Source organism: Camellia sinensis, chromosome 4 (assembly GCF_055761805.1).
Source record: "Camellia sinensis isolate YWXY chromosome 4, ASM5576180v1, whole genome shotgun sequence".
NCBI lineage: Eukaryota > Viridiplantae > Streptophyta > Magnoliopsida > Ericales > Theaceae > Camellia > Camellia sinensis.
Genome location: NC_138964.1, coordinates 101,134,020 through 101,160,501, shown reverse-complemented (window position 1 = coordinate 101,160,501; position 26,482 = coordinate 101,134,020). Strand labels below are relative to the sequence as shown.

General features: G+C 38.4%; 1 protein-coding gene across 1 annotated transcript; it reads right to left on the bottom strand.

Annotated features, from left to right (window-relative positions):
* Window positions 1-827: 827 nt before the first annotated feature.
* Window positions 828-8,333, bottom strand: LOC114283568 (large ribosomal subunit protein eL28y-like). Its single transcript, XM_082925415.1, has 4 exons — window positions 8,188-8,333; window positions 7,930-8,094; window positions 2,298-2,461; window positions 828-1,113 (listed from the first exon to the last, which is right to left on the bottom strand). The coding sequence occupies exons 2-4, from the start codon at window positions 8,075-8,077 to the stop codon at window positions 991-993; spliced, it is 435 nt and encodes a 144-aa protein (XP_082781541.1). The 5' UTR covers window positions 8,078-8,094; window positions 8,188-8,333; the 3' UTR covers window positions 828-990.
* Window positions 8,334-26,482: the final 18,149 nt, after the last annotated feature.

Sequence of the window (26,482 nt, the reverse complement as noted above, 5' to 3'; positions counted from 1 at the left end):
CTTTTGTTTGTATAGCATTTTCCTTCTCAAAAATGGAAAATATTTCTGGAGAATTCAGGTGCTCAGATTTTCCTGAGAAAGGAAATACCAGGAAAAAGTTAGCAAAAGAATGGCACCATTGGAGAGGGAAGGAGTCTTCAAATGAAGCAAAGAACATTCATTATTGTTACAGGTAGCAGCAGCACAACAGATCACCCAAGTAGATAGCACAGCATCTTCCCTCGAGGCATTCCCAGAACAAGCCCATATCTCCAAAAGTTAAAGCCGGAGTAGTTGGTTGAACAACTCATTCTTCGAATGGCTTCAGTACTTACCAACTATGATCTCAAGAGCAACGATCACAATAGGAAACGATTTGCCTAGTTTTATGTCCCCTAAAAAATGATGGGAGCAGAGGAAACTATACCGGTGTTCAAAATTAAAGACATCTGAAGTTCATAGATTTCCACCACCACCACCTATTTCTTTCCATCACTCTGAAGAATGCTAATTAATTGCAACTAGAAATGCAAAACTCCTTCAATATTCATGGGCCATCTTACTAGGGGGAAAATTATTTGTAGTGGTCGTCTCGCAAACAAAAAAAAAAAACATTGAAAGAAAAAAATTAGCAAAGCAGAAGCTGCGAACTGGACATGGCAATGAATAATGCAAATTAAAGTCGATAAGCTGGTAACGATTTAAAGCATTACATGTATATAAGAAGAAAATCCCATGATGTGAAGAGCGAGCGGTTCTCTGATATGTTATGCCAGCCTATATAACCAAAGGGTATTGGAGGAAATTCCATTCATAACTGCTACATTATAATGCTAAACAGAAGAAGAGGTAAAAAGGCAGACAATTCTATTTCTCTTTTGTTCCAAAACTAAATATCTACTAGCATCACAAAAAGAAAAGCTTTAAAAAAAAAAAACAAACAAACAAACAAACTCTCAGAGCTAGAAATGATGGAAAAACGAATCACTCCTACATCACTAAATTCACTTCTTAACAGCTTTGCCTGTTTCTCTTTTTGACACCAGATTTGGAAACCTTAAGGCTCCTCTGCACAGCACTCAACCTGGCAAGGGCTGCATTCTTCAGATCTGGCCTGTAATAGTAATCTGCCACCTGCAATATATGATATAATAACAAAACAATAAGACAATATCCTTGATGGCACCTATATTTCCTAATTGGAATTTTTAAAAAACATAAATAATCATATAAATAATAACAGATAGCGAAAGAGAGAATTTTAGAACACTTTCACAGTATAAAGCTATGTTACCTAGAACGTGGATCGTTCCGGTACATGGAACGTGGTACGCCACATGTTCTAAAATGTGATACGATAAGAGTGGGCTTATATATATTACACTTAAGAATTTAAGGTATTTCTAAAATAATTTTATTTTAACTATTAGGTATCCAATAATTATTTATTTATTTATTTTCATGTAGCAAATCATTTTTATGAAAATTAGGACCCATTTTTTATATTTTTGTTTTGTCAAAACTTAACTCACCTTAGATTTTAATTCACATATATATATATATATATATATTCTCCTCAGGTAACATTTAAGGACATATATTGGAAAAAAAACTTCTGGGATCGCTTCGGATCACTAAATTTACCGTTTCGGAACAAAAATGTACCATGTTTCGGAATGTGTGTACCAATACATAATTCGCTAGGATATTAGTATTTTCTGGTAACATAGGTATAGAGGAAGGTTGTATAAACAAAAAACGAAACTACAAAGGTAACCAGGCGAAAATATTCATGTCCAGACTGCAGTCGTGACCATATCAAGAAGGAAAATTTTGAAACATCTTACCTTGTTGTGCCTGAAATAGATCTTAATACTAAAGGCAAGCTAGTCAACATCTTAAAACAATGCTTGCAACATCACAATAATTAGATAAAGCTTAGGCCTCGTTTGGGAACATGCTACTTTAGTACCTTTCGGTTTTTCGGTTAAAATATGAGATAAAAAAAATTAATATGTTTGGAATAACTTTTTAATTTTTTACGAAAAGATGTGCAAAAAGTATAGAGAAAATGGAATCTTTGACTTCTTGGTATAGGTTGTTGGTTTTTTAGTTTTTTTAGTGATTTTTTTGACTTTTAGGCTAAGACAGTGAGTTGCCAAACTAGGCCTAAATGCTTGCTGAATCACTAACAGCACATTAGAAGCTCAGAAACCAATCAAAAACAAAGGACCAGACCAGCAAACAATTCATTAAGCTATCTGATTATATTACTAGCTTAAATTTACCAAAGCATGAGCATGTTAAAAAGTTACTACCTGGTTTTTAACCGCCTTCGCCATGCGGGGGAATTCCTTCTTCATGACAGACTTGTGAAGTAAGCTTGAAGGTTTGCCCTGTTTCTTGGTCTTTGATGTTGCAAGCAACACAGATTGATCTTTGCCCCCTGGTTGAATGGTTACAGTTTTCTTGTTTGCCAACCCTATAACAGGATGCCCATTAAAATACACGTTAAATAGATTACCGTAAATATCATTTCAAAATTCAAACTAAGCCAACCAGAAATTTTTAACATGAAACAGAAAACCAGATAAACATAAAAATGAACAAAAATCAAACTCATATCTAACATAATTAGGGTATAAAAAAAACAAAATCTAAAAGGTACCAACTTGGGGTTGGATTAATTATCCAACAAAATACATAATTCCACATTTAGCTAAGAAAATTAAGGTCACCCAAACATGATATCCCTCATACGAGGGACTATTGAATCCCAGGAGATGGACACAAGTCGGGAGATTAAGGAGAGGTCTAGATGAACTAGCTAAATTACAAAATAACCCCAACTATACAATGTTGTTTCTCCGTCAATTTTTCAAAGCCAAACCTCTTTCAACACACCACATTCTGCGATGACAAGATAAGTCGCCAAACTCATTCGTCGATCTTGAGTTACCATTCATTAATATGGAGATTATATATAAAGCATATATGTATTGACGCGGGTAATTATATATTAGGTTTTACTTCAATGAGATCTAGAGATTTTGTTTCTTTTAGTTGTAACTTGAGGTTTTATAGGTGGGTGGTACAGTTTTAAAGCATATTGTCCAATCTTAAAAATTTGGTATGGAGCTACTTTGCCATGGAAGAAACTGGAGGGAGAGAGAGAGAGGGATGACATTTTTGTTAGCAAATTTGAAGATCTACAATGGGTATTTTTGTCTTAAAAATGACTTACTGTCCACATAGGTGTGTGTTTCTCAAGGCCCGTCTGTTCATGCGGAACGCGCCTACTTTAAATTGGCATCAAAATTTTGTTTATTTTTATTTATAGTTTAATTAAGATCTTAGAATATTTAGTTTCTTATTTTATTAGAGATTAAGTTTTTAAATTCTAATCATGTTATGATTTAGTTTTGGATTAATTACACAAAGACCCCCAACTATTATCGAATATCACTTTATCCCCCTCATCTACGAACATGTACATATTGATCGCTTCAACTATGAAACTCATACAAATGCACCCCTTTCGGAGAAGGTCCGGACGGGTCTGTAGGGTAAAACTGATACATTTTTATAGCTATGGCGGTCAAAATATACGGTTTCCATAGATGAGAGAAGTAAAGTGAAATTCACTAATAGACATTTTAGTTTTCTATTATAAATTAGGGTTTAAAGCCTATAAATTACAATGCAAAGACCTAAATTCATAGGCTTTTGAAACTCTAATTTAAAATAGGAAACTAAATCACACCATTATTAGAAACTTAAAACTACAATAAAATAAGAAACTAAATATACTAAAATATTAATTAAACTATAAGCATAAATAAACAAAATTACAAAGCAAATAAAATCTCAATGTCAATTTAAAGTAGGCATGTTCCGCGTCCCCCGTTACAATGGACAAAAAATCTAGAAGTGCACTTTAGTCCACAAACTATAAAGAGGTTATGCGATTATTTCTAAATGAAAAGGGCAATTACTGAACATGAGCCAAACCACAAGAGGGTAAAGTGCAATTTGCCCAAAAATCAAATTCAAATATTAGACACTTGATTCTTGACTCCATGTTAGCAAATGTTCGTCAATCTTGACTCCATGTTCGCTAACAAATTGATCATCACAAAGGATGCCAGGATAATTCAAGAAGGGTCGTTGCAATGTCTGCAACTAGTAGGCGGTTGCTCCAAATCGTAAATGGTGACTCAAGATTGACAACGATGGCACAAGATCGACAAATGTAATGGAAGGGTTGTTGATGTTTGGCCAACAAGCCGGGGGAGATATTTTTTGCCACCAATGAGAAGGTGGATTTCATTAGTCAAATGATGGGGCATGCACATGATCTCACATCTAAACGAGCAACTCTAAATGATGAACTTAGTAAGTTGACAAATTAGCCATGATGAATGGTTAGATGCTTGTGATATCATAACCCTCGACGCCAAAAAACTTGGCATGCTTTTCAACTTGACACATGATAGTAGACTAACGTGGGTGATGAGGTTACTACATAGAAGTGCTCCATGACAATCTTGTGGCCCTTCGACGTCTTCCTAAGTAGTTGGTTTTTGTTAACTCTAATGCCTATGATCATGATTCATGACTTAAAACTTTCTATTACTTTTCTATGCAACCACCCATACTTTGCAACATAATGCTACTTGGGATGCTTACTATATATATATATATATACGAGCAAACTAGTGCACAAGCTGCATAGTGGAAGAAGCAACACATGCAAGCATATGAAGCTTGCGGTATCTATATCGGCAATGAAAAGGGCTGAATGCACTATCCCCAAATATTACCTTTGGCAGAGCACTTCAGTGACGCATATTGATTGCCTTTCCTTCACAAACAAACAATATATACTTATATATGTATGTAATAATGCAAGATTCAACAAGAAACATATAAAGATGAATAAATAGGTGATTAGTTGCAGAGGCAGCCTCCACTGCCGCTGTTGCGAGAATGGGAGGAGTAGATGAGTTATATATATATATATACTAGCGGTCCGCACACACAAGACGTGTGCAACTCAAGAAAAAATAACATTATAAAAATAATAACAAAGAAAAATACACATATAATGTGTGTTGATCAAGTGGTAACGGCTTTTATTATTAAACCCAAGGTCATGAGTTCAAGGTGTGTACTCCTCATTGCATAATTTCTACAAAAACTCCCAATATAGGGGTATTTTGGGAAAACCAAAAATATTAGACAAAAAGTGTCAATACCACCATCAGTTTTCCCTTTATATATTAGAATAGATAAAAAATACTAAGATATTAATTAAACTATAAATAAAAATAAACAAAATTACAAAATAAATAAAATCTCCATGTCAATTTAAAGTAGGCCCGTTCCGCATCACCCGTTACTCTAGACAGAAAATCTAAAAGCGCACTTTAGTCCACAAACTATAAAAAGGTTATGTGATTATTTCTAAATGAAAAGGGCAATTATCTGCATATGAGCCAAACCACAAGAGGGTAAAGTGCAATTTGTCCAAAAATCAAACTCATATATTAGACACTTGACTATTTACCGATCAATGAATATGTTAGCAAATGTTCGTCAATCTTGACTCCATGTTCGTTAACAATTTGATCATCAAATAGGATGTGGCGATAATTCAAGAAGAGTCGTTGAAGTGTTCGCAACTAGTAGATGGTTGCTCCAGATCGTAAATGGTGACTCAAGGTTGACAACGACGACTCAAGATCGACAAATGTAATGGAAGGGTTGTTGATGTTTGGCCAACAAGTCGGGGGTGATATTTTTTGCCACCAATGAGAAGGTGGATTTCATTAGTCAAATGATGGGGATTTAATTAGTCAAATGATGGCGGTGTGCACATGATCTGACATCTAAACGAGCAATTCTAAAGGACGAACTTATTAAGTTGCCAAATTACCAATGATGAAAAGTTAGATGCTTCTAATATCATAACCCACAACGCCCAAAAACTTGACATGCTTTTCAACTTGACACATGATGGCAAACTAACGTGGGAGATGACGTTACTACATAAAAGTGCTCCATGACAAACTTGTGGCCCTTTGATGTCTTCCTAAGTAGTTGGTTTTTGTTAACTCTAATGCCTATGATCATGATTCATGACTTAAAACTTTCTATTACTTTTCTATGCAACCACCCATATTTTGCAACATTTTGCAACATTATGCTACTTGGGATGCTTACTATATATATACGAGCAAACTAGTGCACAAGCCGCATAGTGGAAGAAGCAGCACATGCAAGCATATGAAGCTCGCGATATCCATATCGGCAATGAAAAGGGCTGAATGCACTATCCCCAAATATTACCTTTGGCAGAGCGCTTCACTGGCGCATATTGATTGCCTTTCCTTTACAAACAAACAATATATATATATACTTATATATGTATGTAATAAAGCAAGATTCAATAAGAAACAGATAAAGATGAAGCAATAGATGATTAGTTGTAGAGGCAGCCTCCACTGCTATTGTTGCAAGGATGGGAGGAGAAGATGAAGTATATATATACTAGCGGTCCGCACAAACGACGAGTGTGCAACTCAAGAAAAAACAACATTATAAAAATAATAAAAAAGAAAAATACACACATAATGTGTGTTAATCAAGTGGCAAGGGCTTTTATTATTAAACCCAAGCTCATGAATTTGAGGCCTGTACTCCTCTTTTGCATAATTTTTACAAAAATTCCCAATATAGGAGTATTTTAGAAAAACCAAAAATATAAGATAAAAAGTGTGAACACCACCAGCAATCTACCCTTTATATATTAGGATAGATGTATATATATCTATATTGATTCTGTCTCATAAGGTTTATGTAATGGAATGTTAATACTTTTTCGAATCTGGGCAGTGTATGATTAAAGTAGGAGTGCATAGTTTTAATGGTTGCTTGTATATGTTTTACAATTTATGACAAACTACTTGTCATGAATTATTGCAAGGTTGTTATGGTGATTATCATCACATCATGTATCTCATACACTGCCCATTTCACTCTCCGAAACAAACCATGATACCATGTATCACATGTCCTGCCCATTTCAGTCTGAAACAAACTTGGGCCTGGATAGAATTTTTCGATCCCCTCATAATTTGGGCCAATCCACACATGATGTGATGGAATACACAATAAAAGTGATTGATAATCCGATAACTAACCATCCTAAGAACTAATCCTGCCTAATCCTTAATGTGCTGCATGCTAGCTTATATTTATTTTTTTACATACTAAGAAACCAAACAATAGCACCTGTGTTTCCCCAACCAAAAAATGAGAAACAGGAAAACAAATGAGATTCAAATCAATCCAAGACAATCGGAGGGGAATTTAACAATCTGTTCTCCATCCAATGACAAATTTAAGCTTGACAAATTTAAAACGATTTATTTTCAGGGTTGATTTCACTTTTATCCCCTAAACTATCACTATTTTGTCCATTTCATCCCTAAACTATAAATTTCATCTAGTTAGTCCCCAAAGTTTCTTAGAGAAAGATTATATAAATCAGTAGCCTAATTTGATGGTTAAAAAGTCATTTTAAAGTATAAACAATTTAACCATGTAACCAAATCAAACTGATTGTGGGGTGTAGTTTGTTCAAAATAGTTTTAAAAATAAATGAGGGTTTGAAAGTACGATTTAAGATGACCCTTTTACCCAACAAATCAAGCTTCAGCAGTTACTGATTTGTACAATCTTCTTCAAATGGACCACATAAACAAAAAATAGAAACTTTAGATACTAAATAAATAAAATTAACAGTTTAGGGATGAAATAGAAAAAACGGTAATGAAATTTTAACCCTTATTTTCCCACAATTTCTCGAAATCCAAACAATCAAAGGAAAAAAAAATATCTACGGAACCGAATAGAACAGGCAATGAAATGGCATTTGAATGTTACCCGAGTGCTTGTAAGAGTTGAGGTTGAAGAGGTTGTTGCTCTCTTTGCTGAACCGCACACTCGCAGTTCCGTTACCGAACTCCTTCACAAGAAAGGAGTTGTTCCTCTTCACGATCTCCCATATCAGAGGCCCTGGAACAGTCGCCATTTCCACACCTCCAAACACTGCATCCACAAGTTATTTAGAGACATAAACATATATAGCTATACAAACCTATATATATATATATATAGAGAGAGAGAGAGAGAGAGAGATACCAAGGAGCAACTTGGCTTTCAATGGCTTCTTCTGGGAGATTTTGGAGCGACAAGACGAGAAGACGAAGTTAATTGCAATTATATACTTGGTTTTTGAAACCCTAGCTGTATGGTGCTAGAGTGCCCCTTCAATTATTTTGAATTCCTATTTTTTAAAGTTTTTTTTATTATAATAATAATTTCAAATGAAATTATTAAAGGGAATATTATTTTTAATTTTAGACCATTTGATCTCATATATCGGCCCTGTTTGGTACAGCTTAATTTCAGCTTATTTCAGCTTTCAGCTTAATTTAAGCTATTTTGATGTGTTTGGTTTAGCTTATAGCTTATAGCTTATAACTTTGTGGAAGTCAGAAAACAGCTTATTCTTTAAGTGGGGCAGGAGATGCTTTAAGAATAAGCTGGAAATCAGCTTAAGCTGAAAGTTATAAGCTATAAGCTGTTTAGGCATAAGCTATAAGCACTTTCCCACAGCTCTACCAAACAGGGCCATCTATTACATCATGAATTATAACTCATGAGAGTAATCACTTTCATTACCATCCATCCATCTTTTCCAAACCTCACTTTCAAAACTTACGCATCTTCAAAACCTTAAAAATTCTTTGACAAGAATATTTCGATGGTAACGGTAGCAATGATTTGATTACTTATATTTCTCCAACAAGTGGATTTTTATGTAGGTTTTTTTAGTTGTAGATTTTTATTGGATAAAAAATTTTTGGTGTTTGGGAAGATAGTTGGGTTTTTATGTGGTTGGATGTGATGTTTGTGAGAGAAAAAGTGAAATGATTATAGGGTTGGATGTGATATTTTGTTTGGATGTGTTTTTTTTGGTTTTGTAAAAAGTTTGTCTTTTAGTAGAAAAAATGATAAAAAAATTTGGAACCTAGTTTCCCAAACACCACCAATGAATAGAAGTTTTTTTAACAACCACAACTTCATAACACGATAGGAGTACAATAATAATAACTCAGAAAAAATTTATAGCTTTGATGGTATTCTTAACTCAGAAAATATTGACCTTATAAGGATAAGTTTCTTAAAAAAAAATAAAATTGTTCATTATTTTTTGAGATTGAACTTCTAAACATATAACCGAAATTCGACAACAAAGGCCCGAACATTGTTTATTTGTTCAGGAATAAGTAACTAAAAATTTATTATTTGTTCGGAAATAGATAACTGAACATTACTCATATGTTTATGTATATATATAGAGAGAGAGAGAATACCAACTCTAATAATGGTCAAACCGAATAAAATAATGAGACGGCAAAGACAGTAATCACACTTAATTCTTCTTCTTTTTCTTCGCGATTTTGGTAGAGTTTTTAGAAAAGAAATTTTTTGGAGTGTGTATTTAATTGAATGGGTGAGATGTTTTTACAAGAATAATTTTGACATTATTTGGTGGAGAAATTTTTTAAGAATTTTAAAATTTATAAGTGAGAGTTCGAAGACAAAAAAATTTTAAAATAATTAATGAGATGTTGATACATTTGAGGCTCATGTCCTTCAAAATTTTTAGACAAAAAATTTACGGGAAGTTATATTTTTGCCCTTTTTATATTTACCATTTTTTCATGTTGGCTTTTAAATTTTTTTTTCCTTAATTTGATTTTTCATGTTTCAATTTTTTTAAAAAAAATTTATTCTTAAAATTAATTTTTGTCCAAAATTAAATAGAAAATTCTACATTGATAATCACGTAACATGAAATAAATAATATTAGAGTAATATTACAAATCCACCTTTATCATTTCCGAAATTACTTAGAAATTAATTTTCACTAAACTTCACATAGAACCGACACCACCCAAATTAATCACCGTACAATTATACCCAAATTAATCTCCACCATACAATTATTCCCTCAGAAAATTCTGAGTGGGTTATTTCGGGTCCCAAACTCTCCCATAATATTATGTTTAGCCTACACTTCTGATTCAAACTTAAACCTAATAATATTTTTATATGCCACATGGTAGCTAACTAGGTTTTTTTTTTAATCTAATTTTGAATAAAAGTTAACTTTAAGAGAAATTAAAAAAAAAAAAGAAATGTGAAGAGTCAAAGTGGGAAAAAAATAACTTTAAGGCTCAAAGTAGAAAAATGTAAACATAAAGAAAGGTAAGTGCAACTGAGAGGGAGTTTTTATGAGCATTAAGGCCGAGCTAAGCCCAGGCGTAGTAATAGGCCGTTCTATGGGCCGTGGTGAAAAGGGCTTAGCGAGTGGACCTTAGTGTTAGCTCGGTCCAAGTATGGTTACAGTCACCACGGTCGGAGTGGTGATAATTAGCTCGGTCATAGTATTCGGAGCCGAGATATTTGGGTTCTTATGGTAGACCTTGCTCTTGTTAGCTCAGTCAAAGCTTGTTGTAGTTAGCTCGGTCTCAACAGACAAAACCGAGGTACAAGTGAACAAGAGCCGAGCTATGTGTTGCATGTGAAGGCGCTGGATTAAGTATGACAAAGGGCTAGTGTTAGCTCGGCCATACTGTCATCTAACCGAGGTAAAACCATCTCACTTGGTTTAAGCAGTGAGGGGGGTGTTGAAGGATAAACATTATCTTTCAGGAGTGTGATTCCTAGGAGGACTCTACATGGAAGAATAAGAGTCCTATTAGGATTGTGCCAGGCAAAAACTATAAAAGCTCACAATATAACCTATGTAGAGGTAACACAACTTTGATTTTCGGAATACACAGAGCTTTTGTCTATTTGTCTATTTTGCTGACTTAGGCATCGGAGAGGTATCCAGCACACACCCATCGGCTAGCTCACGTTTGTGTTTTCAGGGAATAAAGCGACGACGTTTAGAGGAGCACAAACTTGATCACACAGGATTATATGAGAGCATTATTTCGTGCTCGTACAATTGGCGCCGTCTGTGGGAATTCCACAAAGAACTAAACCTCTTGATCAAGCTTTCCTCTCTAGTTGGAAGCAATGGTGCACAATGAAAACTTGCCGCAATCAGCTATCGATGGGCAAACCCCGAAGGGGGGTGGAAGGCGCGAAGGTTTGCCTTCTATCCCTCCCATGGAGGATTTAGAACCCCAATGACAAAACCCTCGGAGGGATGCGAGTGGGAGACGGGACGGCAGCCCCCGTCACTGTCAAAGTCCTGAAAGACAGAGGCGGAGGATGGACCCTCAAGTTCTGGAGGATCGCGTGAAAAAGCAGGACAAGTTAATAAGGAGGATGGCGGCAGACATGGAGTTAATGAAGTGCTAGATAAAAGGAAAAGGGGTGGCGATAGGAGAGGGGCGCAAAGGCAACACGCCCCCTCGCCACTCGGAAGATCATGGTAGGCATACCACACCATCGCAAGCAGAAAGTATGAGTCTTAGAACAGGCGACACTCAATCGCGGACTTCCAGGACTCGTTACTCCAGGTCTGAGAGAATGAGAACTAAGAGGTCGTGTATTGAGGGAGGCATCTATCAATCCTCACATACGCACCAGACGTCGTTTAGGCACACAGAGTTGCCTCGATCATCTGACTTATGAACTGTGCTTGAAGAGAGGGCCCGATGGAAAGAGGACACCAAGGTTCGCGACCCGCGCAAAGTTTCAGCCCTTCAGCGGTTAACCCCTCGGACGCATGGTAATGTCGAGGTCGGAATGCCAATGTCGCGCCTTACTTACAAACCAACAGACAAAGCATTAGCAAGGTTACAAAGTTCACCGTTCGTTCCGACAATTGAGAACGCACCACTACCCTCAGGCTTCCACCAGTCCAAATTCACTACTTATGAAGGGAAGTCTGACCCCTACATGCACTTAAGCCACTTTCGTCAGGTTATGGCAGTATACCAGCGAAACGAGGCCCTAATGTGCATCCTATTTCCATCCCGCCTTGGCGACCTAGGGTTAACCTGGTTCGAAAGGCTGCCAAAGGGCAGCATTGCCTCATAGGCGTAATTGGCAGAGGCATTCGTGACTAGGTTCAGAACGAACACCAAAACACCAGTAGAGATCGATCAGTTACTCTTCATTGACATGTGTAACAAGGAGACGTTGAGATCTTACAACAGTCGCTACTGGAAAACCTTCAACTAGATTGGGGATTGCCCTACAAACCTCGCCATTGCACAATACAAACGGGGCCTGCCAGTCGGTAGCAAATTGAGGGACTCAATTACTATGACGCCACCCCTCACGATGGAGGCCTTAATGGAGAGAGTGTACTAGCATATTCTCGTGGAGGAAGATAGCGCCCGTGCTAAGGCAAAATCCGACACAACAGCAATGCCAGATAAAAAGACTGCAGCAAAAGTCAACACGGTAGAGCAACCTAAAAGGAATGGGCAAGGCAGGCGGGCCAACAGAGAGGACCCAGACAAAAGGAGGTTAAGAGTCCGCATTGCCATTACCACAGTGTTCAAAAAACCAATCTACCGAATTCTTAGTGAGATACGCAATGAACCTTTCGTCCGATGGCTAGCAAAGTTGGGAGAAGCACAAAAAGACTATGACGAGAGGTCCCGGTGTACCTTCCATGATGAAAAGGGGCACCGCACTGAAAATTACACGCCGTTGAGGCAGCATTTGGAAGAGTTAGTGGCAGCTGAGCACCTGGACCAGTACATAGAAAGAGGAACATAGCTAGTCCCCCAGAACCACAACAACCCAAACGGGATGCCGGTCGACGCTCCACCTCAAGGTGTGATTAACGTAATACATGGGATATGCAAACCAGAACGGGTATATGAGCTCAGGGGGATGATCAAAAAGGCTGAGCACTTGAGGGAGATATTAAGTGCATAACCTGCCATCAAAAAGGAGAGAACAGAGGCCACAAATGTCATATCTTTTTCAAACAAAGATTTAGCAAGAATATATTGCCCTCACAATGATGCACTGGTTGTCACTCTATGTGTCAAAAATTTCGACATCAAACGGATTTTGACCGACTAAGGAAGCTCATGTGAGATAATGTATTACGAAACCTTCAAACAACTGAAATTGAAAGACAAAGACTTGGCACCTACAACATCTCCCCTAATCGGATTCAACTCAATGCCAGAGTGGCCAGCGGGCAAGATAATCCTCCCAGTCAAGGCAGGAACCATAACGAAACAGGTGGAATTCTGGGTATTAAAAGTCCCTTCTACTTACAACATAATCTTGGGGAGGACATGGTTGCACACCATGCGTTCGGTAGCGTCAACCTACCATCAAGTATTGCGGTTCCCCAACGAAGCCGGAGTAATTGAAGAGGTCTTTGGAGACCAAATTATGTCCAAATAGTGCTTCGTCACAGTAAATGGTAGCTGCGCTGCCAAAGGGTATGTACAGATGGTGGAAGAGCCTGAGAGCAATGAACTATTTGTGGATGTTGGCAAGGCAGCTGAACAGAAGGCAGTTAAAGACTTGGTACAGGTAAGGATAGATGAAAAAGACCCAGAAAAGTTCTTTTTGCTCGGCTCGTCTTTGTCCAGCACTGAGAGAATAGAGGTCATGGAATTCTTAACCTCTAACATCGAAGTGTTTGCCTGGACACCGTATGACATGCCTGGCATTGACCCAAACTTCATCTGTCACCAACTGAACATCCACCCAACTGCCAGACCAGTTATACAGTGCACTCGCAGATCAGTACTCCACTATGCCGAGATAGTGACGGAAGAAGTAGGAAACTTGCTGGAGGTAGGAGCTATCAGAGAAATGCACTATCCCAAGTGGATCTCCAATACCATAGTAGTGCCAAAGAAGAACGAAAAATGGCGTGTCTGCGTGGACTACAAAACAGTCAACAAGGCATGCCCGAAGGACAGTTTTCCCCTACCACGGATAGACCAACTGGTAGACCTGACGGCAGGGCACAATCGATTTAACTTTCTTGATGCGTACAGAGGTTACCATCAGATCATTATGAATGAACCAAACTAGGAGGTCACATCCTTTACAATGCATAGAGGATTGTACTGTTACAAGGTCATGCCTTTTGGCCTAAAAAACACAGGGGCAACGTTCCAACGAATGGTTACCAAGATGTTTGAACCATTGTTAGGCAGAACAATGAAAGCTTAGATAGATGACATGGTGGTCAAAAGCAAGGATGAGAAGGACCATCTCAAGGACCTAGATGAGATGTTCCAAATTCTGAAGAAGAATAAGTTGCGTCTAAATGCATCCAAATGCGCATTCGGCGTAGGATCAAGCAAATTCGTAGGCTTTCTGGTGACCAACCGAGGTATAGAAGCAGACCCTTCTCAGATCAAAGCAATCCAGGATCTAGAGAGGCCCAACACAGTAAAAGAGGTGCAGCATCTAACTGGCCTAGCTGCCTCACTTAACCGGTTCACTAGTCGGTCATTAGACAGATATCAACCATTCTTCCAAGCATTGAAGGCCAAATTTGAGTGGGATGCAGAATGCGATCGCGCCCTAGAAAGCCTGAAAGAGTACATGTCTTCTCCACCGTTGCTAGTAACCCCAGTACCTAGAGAAGAGCTCTTTTTATACCTAGCAGTTTTGCAGCACGCAGTCAGTGCAGTGTTGGTCAGAGCAGAAGGAATCCAACACCTGCACATCTTCTTTGTTAGTAAAACCTTGCTGGGCGCAGAAACCAGGTACCTACCATTAGAAAAATTGGCCTTAGCCTTGATGGTGGCCTCAAGGAAGCTGTCGCATTACTTCCACGCCCACACCATAATCATCCTAATAACTTTTCCCTTAAAACCCTTGTTTGAAAGGGCGAACTTTTCTAGGCGAATCTTGAAATGTGCAGTGGAATTGGGACAGTTTGATATCAAGTTTCAATCCAGAACCGCAATAAAAGCCCAAGCTCTGGCAGACTTTTTGGCTGAGTTTACACCAGGAAGCCATCACATCTGCCCAGTTGACTTAACTGACACAACCAAAAAGGGGATGGAAAGTGCCGCAGGAATTGCGCAGCCCCCAAAACAAGATGCCCAACCACATCCCAAGTCATACCGGATTGAAGAAAGGGAGGAAGAGGCAAACCGTACTATACCCAGCAAAGACTCATCAACAAGTAAAAACTTGATACAATCAGATAGTGAAGAGCAAACCCTAACAGTAGGCATGGACTTGGAAGAGAACATCAGCAACACTTATGACCCCAAAACATCATTCAATCCATCTACTTGCTGGAAGCTATTCATTAGAGAGATGTGGAAACTCTTCGTGGATGGAGCATCCAACAGGCACGGTGCAGGACTTGGCATAGTCCTCATCTCACCAGATGGCCTGATAGTGGAACAAGCAGTCAACCTTGGCTTCCCAGCATCAAACAATGAAATAGAGTATGAGGCGCATTTAGCAGGCCTAAAATCAACCCTCTTCATGAAGGCCACCGAGCTAATGGTTTACAGTGACTCCTAGCTAGTAGTAAATCAGATTTCAGGCGACTACGAGGTGAAAGATGAGAGGATAGCTAAGTACCAAGAGTTAGTCAGAAAAGAGATCATGAAATTCGAAGTAGTGCGGATAGAACAAATCGGCCGAGAAGAAAACAGTAAAGCAGACGAACTAGCAGGCTACGCTTCGATGGTGAATACATCTATCCCACATCCGTTACTGATCGACTACCTACCAAGACCAAGCATTGAAGAAACCGAAGTAGTTGAGGTATGTTGTGCCAAAATAGGCCCTTCATTGATGGATCCCATTATAGTATTCTTAAAAGACGGCGCCTTACCCGAAGAGAAGAAAGAGACCAACAAAATAAAAGCAAAGTCACAGCAATTTTGGCTCTCCCCATCAATAGCCTTGTACAAAAAATCCTTCACAGGGCCTTACTTGAAATGTGTTCATCCCAGCAAGGTCGAAACATTCTTGTTCGAGATACACGAAGGCGTATGCGGAAGCCACCAAGGGAGAAGATCATTGGCATACAGAGCAATTTCACAAGGATATTGGTGGTCATACATGCAAGCAGATTCAGAAAAGTAGGTCAAGAGATGCAAGAAATGCCAAAAATTCACACACCAGATACATTAACCGGCCAAAGAGCTTCTACCATTAACTAGCCCATGGCCCTTCGCAATGTGGGGTTGGACATAGTAGGACTGTTTCCAACAGCACCCAGTAACAGAAAGTTCTTTCTTGCAGTAACAGACTACTTCACAAAGTGGGTGGAAGCAGAAGCACTCGCATCAATAAAAGAGAAAGATGTGAAGAAGTTCGTTTGGCAAAATATTATTTTTCGGTTCGGCATACCCAAGGCTCTCATATCTGATAACGGCACTCAGTTCGATGGCAAAATTTTTAGAGGCTTTTGTGAGGAGTACAAGATAGAATTCTACAATTCTACACCAGCATACCCCCAAGCAAATGGCCAGGCGAAAGCATCAAACAAAGTCGTCTTAGATGTATTGAAGAAAAGGTTGGAGAAAACAAAAGGCAAGTGGGCTGAGGAGCTTCTTCATGTTTTATGGGCTTATCGTACCACACCTTGGCGGTCAACTGGAGAAACGCCTTTTTCTCTGGCTTATGGCATGGAGGCAGTAATCCCACTAGAAGTAGGCCTCCCCACTATTAGAAGTGAAAATTTTGACCCAGACTTAAATGGAGAAGCTATAGCCTTGGAACTCGACCTTGTAGAAGAGAGAAGAGAAAGAGCACTGGTTCACATTGCCTCATACCAGCAAGAGTTATCCAGAAAATATAACAAGACAGTACATCCAAGGCAATTCAAGATTGGAGATTGAGTGCTGCGCAAAGTAATAGGAAACACTCTAGTACCCGGAGATGGCAAGTTAGGGCCTAATTGGGAAGGACCATACAAAGTGGTTGGCTTAGCAAGAAAGGGGGCATATCATTTGGAAGATGGAGACAACAAGGCCATTCCCAAGCTATGGAACACTGCCAATCTCAAACTATTTTATTTTTAGCTTTTCATTAAAGTACCTGTAATTTTTCTTTTTTCAATAAAACAAGTAGTTCCCTTTTCAGCATAATTCTTTTCTTCTGTAAAAGTTAGTGAGCTAGGGGCAATGAAAGCAGAGTTGGCCGGAATAACCAACACTTAGGTCTAAGTTGGCAGGAATAACCAACTTTGAGCTCTCTTCAACCGAGATCAGGATCTAGGCTGAAGAAGTTTGGTAGGAATAACCAAACACTTGGCTCTAGGTTGGCAGGAACAACCAACATTTGTCTCTTTTCAGCCGAGATAAGGATCTAGGATGAAGAGGTTGGCAGGAATAACCAACATTTATCTCTCTTCAGCCGAGATAAGGATCTAGGCTGAAGAGAGTTGACAGGTATGACCAAACATTTATCTCTCTTCAGCCGAGATAAGGATCTAGGCTGAAGAGGTTGGCAAGAATAACCAACATTTATCTTTCTTCAGCCGAGATAAGGATCTAGGTTGAAGATGTTGGCAGGATTAACCAACATTTATTTCTCTTCAGCCGAGACAAGGATCTAGGCTAAAAAGGTTGGCAGGAAAAATCAACATTTATCTCTCTTCAACTGAAATAAGGTTCTAGGCTGAAGAGAGTTAGAAGGTATGACCAAACAGATTACAAGGTTAAGACCGAGATAGGTATCTTGGCCAGAAAATGTTTTACTCCATGCAAATCACAGTAGAAAAATAAATGCAAGTATGAAATAAACCGAGCAAAAAGAAGATTTCTTTTAAGATCCAAAACAAAGTTACAAGAAGAGGAACTTTAGCCCGGTTACAAATTCTTTCCAAGAGAAAAGGAAAAATTACAGAATCAAGCAAAAAGGCCGTCCAGATCCACATCCAGGTCAACTCGAGCTGCACCACTCGATAGCCCAGTTTTAGCAGTAGCTCGGTCACATTTTCAACCAAGTCTTCCACCGATGGCTCAACTTGAGCTGATGGAGCAGTATAGAGACCGCGATCAATAGTAACAGCCGGGGTGTCGTCAGGCTTTGGGGATGCCTCCTCTTCCTCCCCAACTTGAAGAAATTTTTGCTGAATGGCATTGGCATACTCCGCCATGTAGCTCGGTATAAAATGTGGAGGAGGGTTCTAAAAGACCTCGGTCTCTTGGCCATGACTGAGCTTCGCCACAGCCGCCTTCCATCCGCATTTGAAGAATATGTCTTTCGCAGCTTCACATTGTTGGATGTAAGTGGCCTCCCCTTCCTTACAACCCCGGTCTTCAGCATCTTCCACACTCTTCTTCAGCCCGATGATCTCTGCATCCTTCTTCTTCTTCTCGAGCTTGGCCAGCTCGCGCAGATATTTATCTTTCAACTCGGCTAAACCCTTCTACTTATCTGCCTCAGCCGAGTTGACTAGTTCGGTGAGTCGGGCTATTTCGGTGTGTAGCTCGGCCATTTTCTGCTTGGACTCTTCTAGCTCGGTCGACTTAGCATGGGCCTCTGCCACGGCCTGCCGTGTGGTTTTATGTAGTTCCAACACACACTTGTGAGCGACATGATTCTTCTGTATGGCCTGTAAAAGGAGATATAACAATTATAGTTAAAACCGTGTAAACAGATGTGTGAATGGAAAAAATGGGCAAAGGGAGAACCTACCAACACCATAGACTTTGTTGCCGAATGAATGGCCTTCAGCTCGGTGAGATGGTCGTGGTGCTCTATATCGGTTGGTAGGCATACGCTCTTGGCGAGGTTAAAAGCCAGCGAATGGTCTTTCTCTGCGACCACTAAGTCAGTGTTGGTAATAGCTCGGTTCTTGTATGTGATCTTTGGTACCCATTCTGAAGGGCTAGCCCAGTCAGAACGCACTGGTTCTGGGCTCGACCAGGTGGATTGAGGAAGCACGATGTCATCTTTATCAATAAGTTATTGTGGCTCGGTTGCAGATGTTCGAGCACTTGCTTGGCCGGGATGAAGAGGCTCGGGCCGTTGGAAGGGCCACCACTGCCTCATTTGTTTGGCCGGCTTGTGGTACCTCGGCCTGAGTAGCTGTTTCGGTGATCAAGGCTCGGACAGCGCGGCGCTTTGCCATTTCTTGTTCTTCAGTTAAAGGAACAAGGTTGATTTGGAAAAGAGATGGATCAAGTTCTGGGGAAGGTTCCAGGAGGAAGTCTGTTACCCTAGTCTTCCTTCTACTGCTATATCTGTATGTCGGTTCAAAATTGAGTAGCTCGGCCCAACCTCTATCACGGTACGGTACCGGAGCGCGACGCGGAGTGCGTCTAGATTGGGGTATTGGTACTGTGACTTTAGATGGTTCATGTCTGCATAAAGGAAAAAGGCAACAATTAGTCCGGCGCAAAACTTATAAATAGAGTAAAAGACACATAAAGTTAAGCCGAGGTATTCATACCAGCTACTCCCTTATTCTAGGTAATTCGGTCGCCCGGTGTATGGCTTCCTAGTCTTCGAAGTTGCTCGAGACCCAGAAAAAGTCATCGTCATTTACGTCTTTGTCCGGTGTGTTTTTTATTATTTTCTCTCGGCATCTTCTTATTCTTAAACAGTATACCTAGCCATCTTCAATCTGGCCAAGTGAATATTGGTGAAAAAGCTCGGCTAAACCCAAGTTGAGGCCAAGCCGGCGATTTAGCTCAGCGATGCCGTTTATTATTTTGTATGAATTGGTGCTAAGTTGGGTTGGGAAAATTCTAGTTTGCCTAAGGAATTCACATAGGAGTGGTTGAATTGGGAATCGGAGGCCGGCTTTAACAATGGATAGCACGGTAAATGGAAGAAAACCTTGTTTTTCCCAGGGTGTGGTATCTAGTTCGGCTAGGGAAAGATGGACGTCGTCTGGAATTTGGTAATCCTTTCGAAACTCAGCTATGGCCCCTGGTGAATTTACTAAGAATCGATATTTTCCTATGTGGACTTAAGTTATGTATAAATTAGCTCGGAATACTAGCTCAATGTTTAGATGACGTGAGTATCTCGGTTGAGCGTGCAAAGGAGTGCCTAGCCAACCTAGTCAGAGTCTGCAAAGTGGAGATGAAAAGTGTTAAGCCCTGATCCTTGGACCGTGCTAAGTATAAAGGCAAAAATAAATGTAAGCCTAGCTCGGCTTCGTAGGATACTATCCGTTCTTAGTTCGGTTGGAATGAAGGACTTTAGCTTAGCTAAATGAAACGAAAGGTCCTTAGACCGATTGAAACTAAAGGTGTGGCATGAAGTTTTAGTTCAGTTATTAGGGGAGTTATCTAGTTTGGCTGGGTTCACACCTAAATACAAACAAGTTCTTAGTTCGGTTGAAGTATTATTTTGGATCAAAAGCGTCAGTTTTCATATTGTTTGTGAATCCAGTGGATCTATTACATAGTTTTTAGTGGTTATTTCCCATTAAAATAGTAGCTATAATAATGTGTTTTGAGAAACATACGAATATTACGCTACATACTACAAAACTATACAAACAGAAAGAAAATGGGATTAAGTTACTTACAGTTTGAAGACAGGAGAACGCAGATCAAAGCCGCAAGAGTAGCAAGGAGAATACAAGCTTTGCAAGGACTATGGTGGTGAAAATGGAGGCTCAGAGGGCAAGAGAGAAAAGATGAATAGTAGAGTGACAAGTTCAAAAGCTAGGGTTTTCGTATAAGGCAAAGAAAAGGCAGGACTATTCAAAAATTTCGAAGTACGAGGGCGGCGTTGACAGTTGTACTCAACCAATATAGGCCAGCTACGTGTTTATGGAAAAGCAAGCGATTCAGATGTACATCGTGACTGAAGAGACGTTTTTTGACCGGACAAATCGGTAGCCCGGTGACAATTTAGCTCGGTTGAAGATCTGAAGTTTTAGTTCAGCTGGTAACAAATAATCCTAATCATGTTACGCAGATGGAATTAAGGGGTAATTGAGAGGGAGTTTTTATGAGCATTAAAGCCGAGCTAAGCCCAGGCGTAGTAATAGGCTGTTCTATGGGCCGTGGTGAAAAGGGCTTAGCGAGTGGACCTTAGTGTTAGCTCAGTCCAAGTATGGTTACAGTCACCACGGTCGGAGTGGTAATAATTAGCTCGGTCATAGTATTCGGAGCCGAGGTATTTGGGCTTCTTATGGTGGACCTTACTCTTGTTAGCTCGGTCAAAGCTTGCTGTAGTTAGCTCGGTCTCAACAGACAAAACCGAGATACAAGTGAACAAGAGCCGAGCTATGTGTTGCATGTGAAGGCGCTAGATTAAGTATGACAAAGGGCTAGTGTTAGCTTGGTCATACTGTCATCTAACCAAGGTAAAACCATCTCACTTGGTTTAAGCAGTGAGGGGGGTGTTGAAGGATAAACATTATCTTTCAGGAGTGTGATTCCTAGGAGGACTCTACATGGAGGAATAAGAGTCCTACTAGGATTGTGCTAGGCAAAAACTACAAAAGCTCACAATATAACCTATGTAGAGGTAACACAACTTTGATTTTCAGAATACACAGAGCTTCTGTCTATTTGTCTATTTTGCTGACTTAGGCATTGGAGAGGTATCCGGCACACACGCGCCGGCTAGCTCACCTTTGTGTTTTCAGGGAATAAAGCGACGACGTTTGGAGGAGCGCAAACTTGATCAACAAGATTATACGATAACATTATTTCGTGCTCGTACAATAACTTATTGCAATAAATAAATAAATAAATAAATTATATTTTATATGGTTGCACCTTATATCAAATCTCATTTTAAATATTGGAGAATTTATTAGAAAATTCATTTTCAAATACTTATATTTCAATTAATCCATAAGATATTATTGCATTCCAATAAGTCTTATTATTTTGGACATTTGATCTATCAAATCTTAATTCCCATATTAATGTATTTTATAGACAATTTTATCTTTACAAATATTTTTTGAATTCTTAGCAACTTGGTGATGTGAACAATCACATTTAATAAATTTGATAGTATGAATGTTCACATCATTCATATTGTTAATATGAACATTAATGTGTATTTCACCCTATTATTATTAGGGTATTTTAGTAACTATATCACTCATAGAACTTATTGAAACATAAGAAAATAATTTCAATTAGGGTTAAGCTTCTCTCATATTGAGATCTTAACATGAGAGAACTTGAGGGGCTATACGGATCACCATGGGTCTCGTTTTGATGATCTGAATCGTTCATTTTGTAGGGCTCGCAATGTATATTATTATCCATAAAAAAAATTTAGAGCGATATGATAATCATAACAATTTATTTTATCGCATTTGTCTCTAAAAAAATAGAGGGTCTATTTCAAAAATATATTTGTCGTCCACTTTTTCGAAGATAAATGTAATAAAACGAAAAGGTAATAATTATTGGATAGAAATAAAAAAAAATTATGGATATTATACATTGTGAACCCTACAAAATGAATGGTTCAGATAATCGAAACGAGACCCATAGTAGGGCCCTATAAACCCCTCAAGTTCTCTCATGTTGAGTTCAACATGAGAGAAACCTAACCTTTTGAGTTAAGTGGAATAGAAGTAGGTGGAGAGGGATTTATGAATAAATACCCTTTTAATATTTTATTTTTCAGTTTTAGATTCATTTTCATTGGGGGAGTTTCAATTTGCACGCAATGAAACTTTAAAGTTTACAAATTTTTTATTTTATTTGGGAACAAGTTTTTTTAATAACTTTTTTGGTTTTTTAGCTAAAATATGATGTCAAAAAAACTTGTACGTATGGGATGAATTTTTTATTTTTTACGAAAAGACGTGCACAAAATATAGAGAAAATGAAAGTTTTGGCTTTTTACTATAGGTTGTTGGTTTCTTGATTTATTTTTATTTTTATTTTGTGACTTTTTAACTTTTAGACTAAAAAGTGACGTTGCCAAACAAAATCTGTCAAAAAAAAAAATTATTTGGATAGTACCTATAGAATGAAAATCTAGTTCGATATTTGACATTTGAATAATTGATATCTAAACAATTAAGTTTTGTTCAATAGTTGATATTCAAATAAAAAAACATAGTGTGAACTTGGACAAATGGTAGTTTGCAAATAGAAGACCACTTCTATTACTTTGGTGTTAAATTGATTAACAAAAATTATCATGTAACCATCACGAGCATTTTTAATTTTTAATTTTTCCTTTTTTCTATTTCTTTTATATTTTTCACATTGTTTTATTTTTGTACTATATTTTTTAGGGAAAATTAGTCTAAAGTCCCTCTCCCTATTTTAGTAATGGAAAAGATTCATAATATTATTTTTTGATGTCTAAGGTCCCTCCCATCTATCACAGAGAAATTTGATATATATCTCACGCTCTGTGTGTGTCTCTCTCGCTGCTCTCTTCCACTCCTTCAAATCCCCAAACTCAACCTTCTTTCTTTCTCTCCCATTATTATAAACACTTTGTTTCTAAAATTTTCCAGAACTTGCTTCATCTCTCTCTCTCTCTCTCTCTCTCTCTGTGGTGGCCATTGAGTCTTCTCTGCTTTTTCATAAAAAAAGTCTCTCGTACACACAACTCAGAATAGCAACCAAAAACACACCCACACATAGAAAACCAAGTATAGCCTGCGTGTCGAAACCTAGTTATGGACGTGTCCTCAACATACGAACAAGAAGATAATAATGGAAGAAGCTAACAAAGTGAAGCATTCTATCACAGATTTGGCTGGCATTGTTGAAATTTTATTGGATTTCTAAGAATCCAATAGAAATCAGAGTTTGTCCAATTTAAATCCCTCTTGTTAAAGCTCCAAGGATTTTCATATCAGGTATGGATTGTTCATCTCTCTCTCTCTTGAATTTTGGTTTTCTGAACATGTTTGATATTACAATGAATCTGTTTATTCATAATTTTTTAATTTTTTTTGGTGATCATTTGAATAGTCAATCTCATATTCAAAAAGACAATTGCCCCGTTTTTTTTTTGTGATCAATTTCTCTGGGTTGGAGGGTGATTTTCTTTGAGATTGAGTAAATTTCTCTGGTTTGTATCTGTGATTATTGTGTAAATAGAAGGGGGAATTTCTCTGGAGAGAGAGAAGGCCAGAGAAATTTCCAAAATTTCTCTGGAGAATGGGAAGGTTAGGGGAAGGTCAGTCCAGAGAAATTGCCTTCCAACTCAAAGAAATTCACAAAAAGTCAGTGAAAATTCCCTTATAGTCTAGAGAAATTCACAAAAACTCAGAGAAATTTGGAATTTTCTCTGTAATGTGTCCAGAGAAATTCTCTGGATCGAATTTTCTCTAGATTGATGTTGAGGGACCTTAGACATTATAAAAATATTGAGTTTCTTTTATGCTATAAAATCATAATGCCAGAGACCTTAAAAATATTGATGTAATGTGTCCGTTTTTTTTTTTTTGTGATCAATTTCAAAAAGACGAATATTTCTTTCCAGAATTTCTTTGTTGAGATTTTTTCTATGACAAAATAGATAGAGTTGAATCTGCTATTCTATTGATTTGATAAACTGCCCCAGAGAAATTTTCTCAGTCCAGAGAAATTACCTTCCAACTCAAAGAAATTCACAAAAAGTCAGTGAAAATTCCCTTATAGTCTAGAGAAATTCACAAAAACTCAGAGAAATTTGGAATTTTCTCTGTAATGTGTCCAGAGAAATTCTCTGGATCGAATTTTCTCTAGATTGATGTTGAGGGACCTTAGACATTATAAAAATATTGAGTGTCTTTTATGTTATAAAATCATAATGCCAGAGACCTTAAAAAAAAACCCCTATTTTCTAAAGTAACCAGAGAAATGGTGGTTTGTGGGCATAAATTTAGAGTAAAGACAAATATTGTTTTTCAAAGCTAAATATTATCACTCCCAAAAAAATTTTAACGCCCCTTGCTCTCCAATATGGGTATGGAAAGACATTCATCCTCATATTAAAATTTTTAATGCTGTGTTTGGTTAGGGAATTTGTGAAAAAATTTGGAAAAGGAAAAAGAAAGTATATGTGAAATTAAGTAAAATATAGATATGTTTTATTCATATTTCACTAACCTTTTTCCTTTTTTTTTTTCTTCTAAATCTTCTAACCAAATACAATATAAAGATTGCCTTCGTTGGGAAGTTGGTGGTGGATCTCATATTTCTCTCTAGCATGACCAGTGGTTTGGTAACTTCATTCTTCTACAAACTACACTATATCCCCCTCCCCTTCATCTACAACAACTCACAGTGGCACGTATTATTGACACTAGAACTACAACTTGGCTTCGTCCATCATTTTCAAGATTTTGAGTATTCTTCTTCCACTCAACTCTATGCCGAATCAACTTATCTGGCCACATTTTGACACAGAGACATTAACTCTTTTACTTTGCTTATCATCACCTTTTAAGTACACAATGTCCACCATCCTTACCACAACTGCCATGGAAAAAACTTTGGAAACATCCTATATTAATAAAAATCTAAATTTTCCTATGGCTTCTATGCAATGATCCTTACCAACTTGTGCCCACTTAACTTCCCCGCTACATCCTAAATAGCCCTAGTTGCAACTTATGTCACGAGGGGTAGTGACAATTACACATTTCCTGTTTGAATGCCCCTTTTTAGAAATATTCAGTAAATGCACAATTTTTTTAATATTGAATATGTTTCTCACGTGTAGCTATTTTTCCACAAATTCTCACGGAATCCTCACCTTCTACACTCATTGCCATTATCATTTGGAATATGTGGAATACACGCAACAAGATCATTTTTAATAATCATACTTTTAGTCCGCTGAATTCATGCATACTACTTGTTTTAATCTAACATGAGAGGGAGATTTGTGCCGAACAATGGGCCACGCTACACCAATGCAGAATATGGTGTTGGGCCGCGTGAGAGCTTGGGATGCATTGTTGGGCTGAACTGGGTCCACACTAAATATGGTGCTGGGTCGGATTAAGGTTGTCTGGGATGTGGTGGGCCGAGCTAGGCCCATACGGAGTACGGTATTGGGCCAAGCTGGACCCACGTAGAATATGGTGTTGGGCCAAAGCTAGCCGAACTGGCTCACGTCGATGGGCCCAATTATCCCGGCGTTGAGGTTCTAGATGGCGGAACTATATGACGGCCGAGCTGTGGACGGTTTGGGCTATATTCATTGAGATAGAGATGGTTTGTGGGATCACGGTTTGTAGCCGAGATGACGAACGGTGCGGCCACCTTTGGTTGGTTCCAAACGATGTCGTTGGGGCTTCAATCGGGCGTGCTCCTCCTAATAGACCGGTTTGATTCAGCTTGGCATCAAGGTGGTCGACTTAATGCTTGTGGTTCACAAGTAATAGCTTAGTCCAGTATTCCACGTGGACCAATAACAAGAAGAGAGGAATCCACTCCTGGTATACGTCAATACCGTTTGGCAGTGCGACAAATATTGTTTGGTAGTTTTGGCTCTACACGTGTAAGAAATATAGAGGGGAGCACAGTCGCCTGTCCAGAGAAAGACAGTA